At 37.3% G+C, this 14924-nt stretch overlaps 1 protein-coding gene across 2 annotated transcripts; it reads left to right on the top strand.

The window, feature by feature from the left end:
* The first annotated feature begins 1446 nt into the window (after window positions 1-1446).
* On the top strand, window positions 1447-14240 carry AQP4 (aquaporin 4). 2 transcript variants are annotated; one of them, XM_049769575.1, is made up of 5 exons: window positions 1447-1550; window positions 4294-4708; window positions 5699-5863; window positions 6690-6770; window positions 11897-14240. In XM_049769575.1, exons 1-5 carry the CDS (start codon window positions 1519-1521, stop codon window positions 12173-12175), a joined length of 972 nt encoding a protein of 323 aa, XP_049625532.1. In that variant the 5' UTR covers window positions 1447-1518; the 3' UTR covers window positions 12176-14240. The 2 variants fall into 2 exon arrangements, with proteins under 2 accessions (XP_049625532.1, XP_049625533.1); XM_049769576.1 differs by lacking the exon at window positions 1447-1550 and adding an exon at window positions 2429-2529.
* Window positions 14241-14924: the final 684 nt, after the last annotated feature.

Genomic DNA, 14924 nt, shown 5'->3' with positions numbered 1-14924 from the left:
GTGCACAGCCACATTCTTAAGGATGTAAGCTTCATCTTTGTTATCTGAGAATGCTTCAAACAGTACGAAAATGTTTTTCTGAAATTAACACTTAAAATGGTAAGCCCTCTATTCAATGAGAGCTTTCATCCATTCCCAAATTTCAAGCACACAACCAAGAACAGAAAACAGAAAATTGTAAATGTGATGTAAAATATAACAAGTTCTCTTCTCTTTTCTATATTTCATTTTTTTCCATGCTACATGCTGGGAAAATTTCCAATCTGAAATGAGACACTCTGGAGAGGCAAGAGAGCATGAAGAAGATCCCATAAGTAGGTGTCATTATCATTACAGCTCTAGGTCTGGATTTAACAGTGAACTCAGGTATTGAACAGTGGATGCAGAGGTGTTCAGAGAAAGGTGCTCAAAGAACAAGGGGTTTTCCCTGCATGCAGCTTGTCTTGGTTTCACCTAGCAGAACCAGAAATAGCCACTGAGCACTCCCAGGTGTGACCCCCAACTCTACAAAAATATTAAATAAAATATAATTATTATACAATGAAAGTCCATTTAGTTACCAGTAGAAACAAAATATCATGAAAAATTGTTTTATTATAATTCTATGTGTCTGAGTTTTATTTAAGAAAAATAAATAGATGGAGCAGGAAGTTAATGCTCAGACTTTTCATAATCCACCGAACCCCTAGCTGAGAATGTCTTGATAATCATATGCAATGCAGTTACACAGGATCTCACATTTAGAAAAATTCCTTTACATTTAATATTCTGTTGTCCTGGTTTTATTTTTTTTCTTAAGTTTTGCATTTGTTTTGCACTGAACACCACAAATTATGTTCTTGGACCTAATTTTTACCATTTTGGATTTCCAAATTTGCCTATAGTTCCCAGTCATTTTATCTGTACCCAATTATTTTTCATTATTTTTGCTATGTTTTACTAGTAGAACAGTCAGAAGGGCCCACCTGGAGGAATAGTTTTATTTCCTACTATTCCTTGTTTCCCATGATCCCATTTCTGATTATCCAAACCTTGCTGCCCACCTGTTCCCATCAAGTTTGCCTAAAATGCTGCTTCCCAAATCTAAAGCTTCAATTTGAACATATTGGACATTGATATGCTGCAGCGTAGATCTAAATTCACATCTTGCTGGTTAATACATATTCTGAGGTTTGCCCATTTTCAACTAGAACACAAACCAACTAGAACACTCAGTTAGACTTTGTGGAGGGGAAGAACACAAACATTTGAAGAAATCCTCACTTATAAAGATAACCAGCTAAAGAAAACAAAATGTAGGCAAAACTTGTGTTCTTGAAATGCCCTGTGTCTATAATGATCAGGTAGAAGAAAATGATTTCAAGTTCAAATATAACTCAGCGACTGCCACATGGTACAGAAAATCTTTCCACCCCGAGACTCCAAAAACCCAATCAGGCAAGTGGCAGTAATCTGACTCCCTGAGCAGCCCTGGGAGCTTGGGACCAGCATGCAAGCTGCACTCTGGCCAGGGAAGGCATGAGTGACAGACCCGCAGCAAGGCGGTGGGGGTAAGTTCTTCTTTGCCTTAAGGAAACAATGGTCAGGGCTAAAAGATACAATGTAGTTTCTTTTATTGCAGATATTGGGGAAGACTTTATCAGAATTGTCTTGGAAGAAAAGCATTGGGTGGGAGTGGGGGGAGTTGAGTTCTCACTTTCAGAAGCGAGTCACAGAAGCCCAAAAGGGATGCTTCTGCAGCCAAATCCACTGAATCTAATGCCCTGTGCATGCACAGAAAAATTCTTCTCTGAAAGTAAATCTTCCCACATTATTTTTCATGAGAAAAATTGCTCACAGGGGTTCAGCTATCCAAAAGTGGATCAGGCTGAGTGTTCAACTGGAAAGTAATGTGGGCAGTTCAGTAAGAACCGGTCACATCAACAAACCTCTTGGTGCTGTAGTTGAAAGAAGACAAAGGGTGCTGCACCTTTCCCAGTGAGTGTGGATTTGGAGAGGACCCTAAGGATTGTAATGTGGGTGAGGTTGGGGGTGGGAGGTGATGGGAGGGATACTGCACAAATACTTATAAGATCTGTGCAAACTGCCAGAAAAATTGGGTTTTAACTTATTGCATTTATTGTTGGCTGAGAATTGATCATATTCTATTCTAAAGATCAGCTTATGTGGGTTATCAAAAAAAACTAACATTTGTGAGGAGTTTATCTGTTTGGAGAATTTTTGTGGTTGTTTTCATTTCTCTGATAAAAACTTGAAACGGAGAGAACAACTGAGTTTCTTAAATGAGGTCTCTGGAAAGATGAAGGAAAGAATGCACAGGCCAAGCTGAGACAGCAGGGGGTTGGGGGAAAGTGAGGGGAGAAGTGGTGCAACTGAGGTGGGGTCAGTGTCCAGGGCCCGCCTCTCCTCTCTGGGCTGGAGGGTTAAAGCTTCCTGCTCCCCAGTTTCCTTCTCTGTCGCTTTGCCATCTCCTTTCTGAATCAGACCCCAGGAGCCACACCTGGGAGACAGGGCTGCAGCAGGCTTCCGGTGAGTTCAGCTGCCTCCTTGCTTCTTTTTCAATTTGGGAGTCTTTGAGTTGCTGCCCCTGTGGGAGATTTCTAATCTCTCTCCCAGGGCACCAGCCCTGCTCTTCCCAAGTGCTGTTTTTGTCTCTTTTATTTTCTCTTCCTCTTGAGAGTGTGATGTCATTGTCCTCCCAGCGGGATTTTTGCATAAATATATTTAGAGTGTTTGCTTGGGCACTGGTCTCTGGAGCTGGCTATTTCCTACCTGGGCATGGTAATAAAATAGAGCGGAGTGGGTTTCTTCCCAATTCTGAAGTAAAGCCTCCTCTGTAACCACTTGAAATCCAAAAATGTAGGGAGTGTCCCCTTCAGCCTTTTGACAAAGCATTTCCCCTTGCCCACCCCAAACTCATGGGGTCCCACTGCCACAAGGATGGAAATGCCCTGGCCCATTCAGCAAGCAGCCCTCATGGGGTGAAGACAAGGTTTTCCTTCCTAATCCTTGTAGCCTTCACAGAGATTAGGTCTTTGCTAAATGCTTCCCACACTCCTCTGCACTCCCTTCTTTCTATCCCAGCCAAAGGATAAGGACAAATGTCTTCAGTAATAGGGTAGCCAGGGTAATTCCTCCCTGGAGAATCCCAGTCATGTCTTGCCAGAATGAGCCAGCTGGCATTCATATCTTAAACTGCCATCCTTTCGTAGCTCCAAAGACTTGCCCAGGAAGAGAAAAATAGGTTGGAGGTAGAAAGTGTCTTTCATTCCTCAGCTCCTACCTTGCTAAACACACACATACACACACACACACACACACACACACACACACACACACTTACAAATAAAAGTTTGAGAGACCCATCCAATTGCAAATACAGCCCTGTGCATGAAAGTCACTGGCCATCCTGCCACACCTTCTCTGTCTACTGGCTTCACTTCAAGGGCAATGGCCCCTACGACTCCTGTTCGTAGGGCAGTGGGAGAGGATCCAAGTACAAGTCCAAGTTAGTTTGTTCCAGCCACTCCTCTCTGTCAGACTCAATGAGCTAGCCTCCTTGACCCCGCAAAGAAATACCCTTTTGGAAAGACAGACTTCAGCAGTTCTGCTGTCCCAGAAGGCCTTCCCTTAATCCTTGCTTCCAGGGAGAGAGGGGTGGGAGAATCACACACTGCAAATTTTCCAAATGATATTTTTGCAGGGAATCCAGCCAAGTGTGTAGTCAAGTGTGCAAGCCAGCCAAGCGTGCAATCCTACTAAGTGTACCACCTTAGCAATACAAGGTGTGTGAGGCCCTGAGTTTGATCCCTGATAGCCTATCTTCTCCTTTCTAATTCCCCATCCCCAAGCACCACTAGCCCAGGTGGCTTTTTAAACATGCACCAGAAAATTTTAAAAGCATTTTCTTTCAAAAAAAAAAGTAATTATATGTTCTAATATTAATGACAGATAAGCACATACATTAGAACTTTCAGCTTTCTCTGAGGGAGTTAACTACCAAGAACTATAGTTTCTTATATAATTCATTCATCTATTTTTCTTCTAAGGGAGAAATCATAGCAATTTCCAATAAAAGTACATGACTTGAATAGCAAAGGAGACTAGAAGAATAATTCTGACTGTGTATTAAGAAAACGGAGATTTTTCTAGAAGCATTCTTTTTTTCTTGATTTGCAAGTAAACACTGGGGAACGTTCTCAGTAGAGTTAGTCTGGGCTGGCTGTCATCACAGAAATTCTTGAAACTGGTTTAGAAATTCTTGATGCCAGTTTGTTTGTTTTTTCCTTTCAGTAAGTGTGGACCTTTGTGCACAAAAGAGAGCATCATGGTGGCCTTCAAGGGGGTGTGGACTCAAGCTTTCTGGAAAGCAGTCACTGCGGAATTTCTAGCTACGCTTATTTTTGTTCTCCTCGGCCTGGGATCCACTATCAACTGGGGTGGCACAGAAAACCCCTCACCTGTGGACATGGTTCTTATCTCCCTTTGCTTTGGACTCAGTATAGCAACGATGGTGCAGTGCTTTGGCCACATCAGCGGAGGCCACATCAACCCTGCCGTAACAGTGGCCATGGTGTGCACCAGGAAGATCAGCATCGCCAAGTCCATCTTCTACATCGGGGCCCAGTGTCTGGGTGCTATCATCGGAGCGGGAATTCTCTACCTCGTCACACCTCCCAGCGTGGTGGGGGGTTTGGGTGTTACCACGGTAGCATCTTTATCTCTCAAACTAGTACTCCGGGCTGCTTGCAAATGACACCCTGGTGGCCGGAGAAACCTAAAATTATTCATTTATGCCCAAAGAATTTCTGATTATTCTTTAATGAAGTGGAAAATGACCCTAGCCACATTGAACATATTCATATAAAATTACAGTTTGCTACAGAGTGACTTAAATATTATCCAGTCTAGATGGCTTAAAAATTGTGTTTTTTCCTTCTCTCCCTTTTTCTCTCTTCCTCTCTCCTTCCTTACCTACCTCTCTCTTTAGTTCCTTCCTTTTCTACCTCCTTTCCTTCTATCTCTCTTCTCTCTCACACACTTTCTGACTATCTCATTCCAGAGACTATGACTTACATATATTTAGCTTAAAACATTTTTATTGCAATTATTTGTTGGTTCACTAGCAAAAGAAACACTTTCATTTCTTGTCATATTCATGAGATTTGAAATGAACCACATCAAGAGGCACACTGAAAAGAATAAAATGGCATTTGACTCTTAGTTTTGTTCCTAGCTGATTAAGAATATCATTTGTTAGTTCAGCACCAAGGTTAATTAAAATACTACACATAGATTAAAGTTTAATTGATATAAATAGTAATTAATTTTAACCTAACTGATTATTGCTTTATGAAATTAGAAGACTCTCAAGAAACTCTTATAAGTTGAGTGCAGCAGTGGCATATTTCACTTCCTTTGTAGAAAAATAATTCAACACAAACTCTTGTTTGATCATTGTTAAAGTAATTAATCACCTAGAATGGCCCAAAGTGTTTGAAAATTTAGTCCTCATTTTTTGGGGAAAGCGGGTTGTGTGGGTGGTATTTCAATTGAAATTTGAATGGAAGACTGAAATTAACTGTTATTTTTAACCAGGAAAAAATATGGCTTTCATAGAGATATGTTATCATAGAAAATGTACTCTTGCACTTAATCTGAATGTACACTTCGAAATGGAATATTTTTTTCTTTCTAGGTTCATGGAAATCTTACTGCTGGTCATGGTCTTCTGGTGGAGTTGATCATCACATTTCAGTTAGTGTTTACTATTTTTGCCAGTTGTGATTCCAAACGGACTGATGTCACTGGTTCAATAGCTTTAGCGATCGGATTTTCTGTTGCAATTGGACATTTATTTGCAGTAAGTTTCTAAGTTCAATTAAATAATGAATCCAGTTCATTTATCCTCACCCTAGAATTGGTCTAAAGATGTGTTAACTCTCTCTTCCTTAGTAATAGCCAGCTATTTCATCCACATTAGTTCATCCACTTTCTTTTCAAATGTTATTTTTATTTTATTTTTTATAAATATATAATTTTTATTTTGATCATAGAGGCTTACATATCTTTCATAGTAATATTTTTAGATACATATTAACATTGAATCAGGGGAATCCTCATCACCAAATGTGTCCTCCCTCAACCCCCGTTTCCATCTTGCTTCCCATGTCCCCCACCCTCACACACACACACACACACACACACACACACACACACACACCCCACGGGCTGCTAGAATGAGTGGTCCCTTCTGTGTTTAGCTTACTATTTAGTGATCATACAACTGTTTGGTCTTGGTACCCGCCATTACTTCCCCCTCTATTTGAGAGACGGAACTAGATAGTTCCAATTATGTGGTTTTGATTGAAAAGAAAATCAATAAAATGGGGTAAAAATCAAATAAGCCGAAAATGGGCAGAGATCTTCTAGGGGTTCTCAGCCTCAGTTTGAGAGAGGAAAGTGAAAAAAAAATTTGAAACACCACAACAATACTAAAAGAAATATAAAATAAAATATCCACTTTTGATTATTTTGTTAACTAGGTGAGATGTGAATATTGATGTGGTTGCTTACAACTTGATAGTTCCTGAGTTAGTACCTTTCAAAGTTAGAAAAATACAATGAACATATTTGTTAGTAGCTCTGTTACAGGAAAGTTTGAAGTTTTTTCTTTCTCTTCCCTATAGATCAATTACACTGGTGCCAGCATGAACCCTGCCCGATCCTTTGGACCTGCAGTTATCATGGGAAATTGGGAAAATCACTGGGTAATCATCATGTTGATATTTCCTGTTTCCCTACAGTTGAGGACAATTGTCTATGAAGCTTTATTTTTTATTTTTTATTATTTTACTCAATACTTTCTTTAGCTTCTTCCCAACCTCAAACTCCCACTTTATTACATCTTTCATAAAGAGTAGAGAAAGACTAGTACAAATCTGCTGTGAAACACCTCTTCTTATATCTGTACTGAATCTTCAATTATTCTCTCTCTCTCTCTCTCTCTCTCTCTCTCTCTCTCTCTCTCTCTCTCTCTCTCTCTCTCTCTCTCAGCACTGCTTTGGGCACTATATCACAGACTGGCGGTGAATACATATTGTACATGTAGGTTGCCTGTGCAAAGCAAGTGAAAAATCAGAATAGTGTAGTAAGTATAGAGTTTAAATAACTAAAAGCAGATCTCTCCTGGTAATAGCTGTAAATATAATGGCGAAAATAGAAAGAAATGCTTAAAAGCATTGACCCTGGCAAAAATATTTACCTTTTGGTTTAAAAATGCGTGAACCCAATTAATAATATGAGTTGGAAGCATTTGTGCTGCAGATGGTGAGGAATAAATGGTGCAAATGTTAATGCTTTTGTAACCATAAACATAGCTGAGAAATTAATGACTTTTCAAAAAGATACATTTTTTCAATCTCATGCCTAACATACTTATTAATGTGGGAGCAAAGCTTCCAAAGAGAAATTGTGCCATTTAAAATATCACAATTAATTTTACTTCACTTGTTTCTTACAAAAGCAAATTTAAATTCCTTAAATGAATAATGTAGCAATACTGAAAGCCACTCACACTAATGGACAATAACTAATAAAAATATGAGACATATGGAACTCAGCTTCAAATGAGGCTAACATTGATGTTTATATACTGAAAATGCTGTTTAACTTTTCTTTTTAACTCATGAATATAGCAGAATATGTCATTTGTCTTTTAATCTTATGTATTACTCATTTTTACTCAGTTCACATCCATTCAACAATGAGAATATCGTAAATGAGAAAAATTCTACTTTTCTCTGTACAACACATCTAAGAAAAACATGTCAAGTCTTTAAAAGTAATTTATACTGGACCAGAGAGATAGTACTTGGTGAGGCATTTGTCTTGCAAGTGACTGACCCAGGTTCATCCCCTATCACCCCATATAGTTTCCTGAGCGCCACCAGGAATGATCTCTAAGCACAGAACCAGGATTTCTAAGCACAGCCAGGTATATCTACAAGAGAACAAAAAGTAATCTACACCAAAGAAAATAGCAAAAGGAACAGTGTTCAAAAGCAAGATTTTAGACCTAGCCTTCAAAACCAAATCAGCAACACTCTACATGAAACTGATCACTTTGCCAGTGAAACATCATTACATCTCAAAAATAATTTTTTATATTAGCAGGAATAAAAATGTTTAATGGGATTATAGATCTCATAGTCAAAAGTACATTTTTTATTTTATTAATAATTTAAATTATATCCTAATTAGAAAAATTGCTACTTTTTTTTTTTTTTTTTTTTTTGGTTTTTGGGCCACACCCATTTGATGCTCAGGGGTTACTCCTGGCTTTGCGCTCAGAAATCGCCCCTGGCTTGGGGAGACCATATGGGACACCGGGGGATCGAAATGCTGTCTGTCCTTCGCTAGCGCTTGCAAGGCAGACACCTTACCTCTAGCGCCACCTTCCCGGCCCCGAAAAATTGCTACTTCTAATATAAATTCTGAGGACCTTAAAATGGGTATGAAAACACTTGTTTATTAATTGCCTGTTGGTTGTAGTAAACTAGCAAAAATTTTAAAGGGTAGAAAAATGCTTTACTTTTACAAATTGAACTAAATTTCTCATTACAGCAAACTTAATCTAACAAAAACTTGATGTTCATTCTATAGTAATGATGTATAAAATTTAGAACTGAGTTTAAGTGTATTTATGGATGAATTGATAGTCTAAAATATTAATGGGGAGATTTTGGTATAATGGCATTGTTTTAGTTTTCTTCTTTATGCTTTTCTGTAGTTTTATAAATGTTAACAATACAACTGCTTTATGGTTTTAAATTTTTAAGTTACTATGAAGTGAACTAAGACTTTGTTCTGGAATAGCAACTTGAAAGTTAAATTTCTTAGGGCCAGAGTGATAGCACAGAGGGTAGGCCATTTGCCTTGCACATGGCTGGCCCGGGTTCAATTCCCAGCATTCATATGGTCCCCTGAACCTCCCAGAAGTAACTTCTGAGAGCAGAATCAAGAATAACCCCTGAGCACTGCTGGGAGTGACCAAAAAACTAAAAAGAAAAAATAAAGTTACATTTCTTTATCCCTGAGTATGTTCAGCTAACTATAGTCTTCATAGTTGTTTGGGGAAAAATACAGAAATAATTTAGCAGTTTCTTTTCTCCTTTATAAAATCTAAGGAGATCTTATAAATAGAACATGAGCAAAGACATTTAGGGGAGAGCTCTTGTTCAGAAAGGGCAGAAGGTAAACTTTCACGTGTTTTCTTTCATGTTCAAGATAAGGAGCTTGTACTTGCGTTCACTCTACCCAGTTTCCTTCAGTAGTGTATGTGTTACGCTTCAGTTAAAAGCTCAGTTTTTTCTTTAAATTTTACGAAAAGGATGCTAAGTAAAATTACTTTCTGGAGAGTGTTTCAAAAGCCAGAAACATTCAGAATACTTGTTTTAAATGAAAGATGCATACTGCAATGTGAAAGTATAGTGGTTCAAAAGACAGGCTTGAAGTCAGACAAAACTCAAATCTCAGTTCAAACACTTGTTAAGCATGAGCAAACTTCTTCTTACCTATAAAATAAGGGTAATATTAATATGGACTGCAAAGATTATTGTTAGAATTATGTGAATTAACACCCCAAAATGTAAGGACAGCCAGCTCAGAAATGTGTTCAGTGAACAGTTTCTGTTGCCCAAGTGAATCTGTTGAATGTATTCTAATATCTGTGGCTTGTTTATTTTATTTTTTCTATTGCACACAAATAGTCACAAAAGTTTTTTTCATTTTATCCCAAATCTGGAAGCAGCTTAAATATTCACCAACCACTAAGTAGATAAGTAACAGTATATTCAATATAATGGATTACTATTCAGCAAGCAAGAGGAATGAAACACTGATTCATACAATAACATAGGTGAAACTTCAAATGATTAAAAATTTTGGAGAAATCATACTTGACAGATCTTAGGATCTTCGGGTCAAATTCCAACTTGGTGCTTTGGGGTCACTGTGTGTGTGCAATGACTGAGAATCTTTTTACCAACCTGAAGAAGGTTGTGCTCAGGAGTCCATCAGGTGTTAGCACTCAAATCTGTGCCTCCTGTATGCAAAGCAAAAAGCACTCCAGACTGTTGAGCTATCTCTCTAGTCTGTCTTTGGTTTTTGTTTTTGTTTTGTTTTGTTTTGTTCTTTGGTTTTCTTGTGTGGGTTTTATTGGGGTTTTTGTTTGTTTGTTTGTTTTGTCATCATCTTGAACCTTGAACTTGGTGACATATCTGGCTCTGAAGTTCACATGGTACCTACCAAAGAAAGCAAGAAAGCATGGCATCTTTTTCTTTATAAAATTTTTAATTAAGCTACATAATTACAAGCATGATTGTAGTTGGGTTTCAGTAATAAACAGAACACCCCCCTTCACCAGTGCAACATTCCCACCACCAGTGCTCCCCCACCCCTGCCTGTATTCGAGAAAGGCATACTACTTCTCTAGTCTGTCTTAACCTTGGTGGCACCCTGGCTCTGCATTCAAAAATCGATCCTGGCAGGTTCAGGGGACCGTATGGGATGCCAGGAATGGAACCCAGGTCAGATCTGTGGCTTTTTTAATGTGCTCTAAGAGAAATGCTGGGTTTATCCATACTCATAACTGATTTTATTTTAGCTATTTTAGTGATAAAAGTTTCCATTTATTGGATTAATCAATCATCCTCAAAGAAGCCTCATTCAAAAACCCCTGGCAGGTTTTTCCACCAAGTCACCTCCCTAAGAAATCAGTACTATAAGGCATTCTGCAGAAGAGTAATGAATAAGCCATGAGAGCTTCTCCTAAACCATATCACAAAATTTTCAAGAGGAAAAGCATGTAATTTAAGGAAATAGGCTTATTACTAGTCTGGTCTTATACTTCTTTACAACGTCTTGAAAACATGAAATAGAACAGGTTACTGTGAAATTGAAACTCTTAAGTACTTTACACATATTATTTCCATGATATATGTATTATTATACTCCCCATAGAAGAACAAAAAAAATTAAGGCTTAAGAAGTTGTTGTGAGCACAAAATTACTAAGTGATGGAACTGAGATTCCAATTCTTATGCTGTACCTCATCGTCAAAATTTCAAATAACCATATCTATCCCATGACCATAGTAATTCAGAAAACTCAATGTTAATAACTTAGATGTTAATTTTAGAAAATAAGTACTACTTGCTAATATTTTTTCTCTATTTATTTGAGGTATTCTTATGGTCTATTTAATTTCATTAGCATCATCTTTACTAATTTAATAAACAGTACCACCAAAGAGGAGCTATATATACTTTTAAGATTATCAGAAAATAGAAAATAATGTAGTTAATAAAGGCAAGCAAATGAGAAAAGTATTGGAGCCAGAAAGATAGTACAATGCATAGGACACTTGCCTTTCAAGTAGTTAACACCAGGTATGGCTGAAAGACAAAGAGAGAGAGAGAGAGAGAGAGAGAGAGAGAGAGAGAGAGAGAGAGAGAGAGAGAGAGAGAGAGAGAATCTCTGATATAGATTTGGTGTGTTTTTGTTTGTTTTTTGGTCCACACATAGTGACGCTCAGGGGTTACTCCTGGCTATGGGCTCAGAAATCACTCCTGGCTTGGGGGACCATATGGGATGCCAGGAGATCGAACTGTGGTCTGTCCTAGGTTAGCATATGCAAGGTAGGTGCCGTACCACTTGCGCCACTGCTCCAGTCCCTCCAGTGCATTTTTTTAAACTTTATTCTCTATTCTCCCTTTTCAAATAGATAGTACATGTGTTCTCTGAATTGATCTCAAGTAAATTTTATACTTGGTCAGAATTTCTTCAGAGGAATGTTTTTCTTTGTTTATCTTGGTTGTTTCTCTTTTTCTCTCAGATATATTGGGTTGGACCAATTATAGGAGCTGTACTTGCTGGTGGCCTTTATGAATATGTCTTCTGTCCAGATGTTGAACTCAAGCGTCGTTTTAAAGAAGCTTTCAGCAAAGCTGCCCAGCAAACAAAAGGGAGCTACATGGAGGTAGAGGACAACAGGAGTCAGGTAGAAACTGATGACTTAATTCTAAAGCCTGGACTGATGCACGTGATCGACATTGATCGGGGTGAGGAGAAGAAGGGGAAAGACCCATCTGGAGAGGTGTTGTCTTCAGTATGACTAGAAGGCAACACTGAAAGCAGACAAGAACCCTTTCAACGGTCCTCAGATTTCCTTCCACCCATTAAGGAAACAGATTTGCTATAAATGAAACATGTGCAGGTTTAATTTTCCTCATCATATGGCTCAATCTAAACCACATTATATTCTCTTATTTACCTAAGGGAAAGAAAGAAATCTATTGTAAATTCCAAGTCTAAAAGAAATATCTTTTTCAAGTGTCCCCCGAAGCTTATATGTATCCATCTTATGTAGTTGTTGTACATTGATAACCACATTGAAACATGTTCAAAAATTTGGTTAAGTTTTAACTGACTTTTAGAACTTTTAGACCTATCAAATTTCCCTCAGTAACCATGCAACTGGTATTTCCCATCTTAATATGAGTGTTTACTAATCAAGTTTATTACTGGCAAAATAAGTGTGCCACAAAGTCATGCATACCCACTAAAAAAATGTAGCAAGTTTTTTATGGGAAATTCCTTATTTAAAATATACCTTAGCAAAAGAAGATTAGTGCAAATATTTGTTAATGAGTTCTTTCCATTTATATTGAAAAAAAACCAACTTTTGATTCAAACTCCAATTTGTGATATTTTTTTCTGCTTTATCTTCCAAGACAGTATAGAATGAAGGCTCCAAAATTTGAGGAATGATCAGAAACCTGTATATGTGTTAGTTTCGCTTATATACACCTAACTCATGAGAACAACTCTTGAGATTCATGACAGATTTAAAATATCTTTTTTGGGGGGGGGAGAAAAAAATTACCATAAGAATTATAATGAAAAATGAAATCTGCATTTAATTGATCTGTTTTCAGTGCATAACCTTAAATATATCACATGAGGTTTTAAATGACAATGTTTAATCACTAACCACTTAGCTTTTTTTTAATTTATTGTCAAATTTCATTGTGACCTTGTCTATGTATAATTTTAGTTATCTATATTTAAACATTAGCAGAGATTTACTGCTATTCTCTCCTTTCTTACATGTTGAGTATTTTAGTCTGTGTGTAATAATTGTTTAACAGATTTTAAATGCATAAGACATAAGAAATAACACAGTTGAAGACTTGACTTAATATTCAAAACTTACTATATGACCAATCTTTTATTTGTAAACATTATATGAAACCCAACACATTTTTTAAAGTATTTGTTACTGACTCATTTATTTGTTAAAATGTTTGTGTTACCTTGCCTTTTGTAGTAGAATGATCTCTAGAACTCTAGAGGGTCTGTCATCTTCATCATTTAATCTAAACTGTATCATAGACAAGTTTCCCAGATGTCGATTTCCTTGAACTTAAGCTAGTAGCAGAGAAAAATCCCATTATCACCAAGAGTGACTTTGTACATAGCTAATAATCAAGAACTTTCTTCTCTCAAGCACAGTTCTGAGTGCCATTTTGTACTGCTGTTATATTAATGGTAGTTATGTAGCTGTGGCAGAGATAATGGACCACTACTGACGGTGATTCTTTTTGGTGCTAGGAAGATGATATGTAAAGTTTGCAGTTTCTTTATACCAATGTCAGTTCTAGGAGTGTCACTGAAGATTTCTGTCAAGTACCTAGATACCAGTTCTGCTCTTCAGAACTGTAGCCATCTGCCAATGACACAAACACAGTTTACTTTCTATTTGTGGTAGCATTTATAGAAACTAACTTCCAAGTCCAAGGATGCTTAATGCTTATGGATTTAATGTTTGTACAATTTACCACGACCAGCTTAACATATTGTAAATTTCAACAAATACATCAATTCAAAAAATAGGTTAACAAGGAAGAATTAAATAGATTTACTGAATACTTAGAGTTTGCTGGATTATACTCTTTTGTATTCAGCCATATGGTTAACTTATTTTACACTCACTTTTCTACTCAATTCCAATCAGAACATCCTATAAGTTGGACATTAAAAGAGTGATCTTTCTTGTAACTTGTTTTCAAACATCTAGCAGAGTGCCTTGTGTGTTGCATAGTAGGTGTTCCAAAGAAGTATGCTAGTTATTAAATATATATATTTAATTGGGACTTCAGAATAAAGAAGTAATTTTTAATCTTTGTTTTGCTCATTATTTAATAAACAGTGTCTCCAAGGATTACTAAGGTGAGGCAATAAAAATGTAGAAAAACATCAAGTATATTTTTTCATTCTACTATGTTACAAGCATGCATTTAATGAAAGCATTAGCACTTTTTCCCTGCATATGAGACAACATATTTTGTATTTCACTCAAGGCTCTGCCAGTAAAAAGTAATGAAATTGTACCTTTCTAATGACATCTATGCAGCAGGGGTCTATTGCCTGGTGGATGGCACCAAATTATCCAAGTGTATTAGGAGACTAGGGCTTTTTCCTTTAATCCCTTCTTATTAATGAAGTGCATCGTGCTGCTCCCAGGAGAGAGTTGCTGACGGATATCCAGAAAAGAGATCAGAGAGGAGAAACTGGAAGGACATAAATGAATTATACCCAGCTAGGAAACAATGCCAACCTTCTTTGCCCTAAGGAAGAGTACAAGTGCTCCCAAATTGTGAGGTAGCCCCTACCCTGAAAATGTATATTTTGTCCCAAAAAGTACAATAGATGTGAAGGGGCATTTTTCAAACTCTTCCAGAATTTCTTAAATATTTTGGGCTCAGAATTTGAATGTGTTTTCTTGATTAAAAATGACATTTTTCATGGGTCCAGAGCTGTGGCACAGTGATAGGGTGCACTAACCTAGGACAGACCTTGGT

The sequence above is a fragment of the Suncus etruscus genome, chromosome 3 (genome assembly GCF_024139225.1).
Source record: "Suncus etruscus isolate mSunEtr1 chromosome 3, mSunEtr1.pri.cur, whole genome shotgun sequence".
Classification (NCBI taxonomy): domain Eukaryota; kingdom Metazoa; phylum Chordata; class Mammalia; order Eulipotyphla; family Soricidae; genus Suncus; species Suncus etruscus.
Note: the sequence above shows the minus strand (reverse complement) of the source record. Positions and strands in the feature narration are given on the sequence as shown.

Coding starts and splice junctions, on each gene's coding strand:
- AQP4 (XM_049769575.1), top strand. CDS start 1,519: ATGAGTGACAGACCCGCAGCAAGGCGGTGGGG. Junction 1,551..4,293: donor CCCGCAGCAAGGCGGTGGGG/GTAAGTTCTTCT, acceptor TTTTCCTTTCAG/TAAGTGTGGACCTTTGTGCA. Junction 6,771..11,896: donor GAAATTGGGAAAATCACTGG/GTAATCATCATG, acceptor TTTTTCTCTCAG/ATATATTGGGTTGGACCAAT.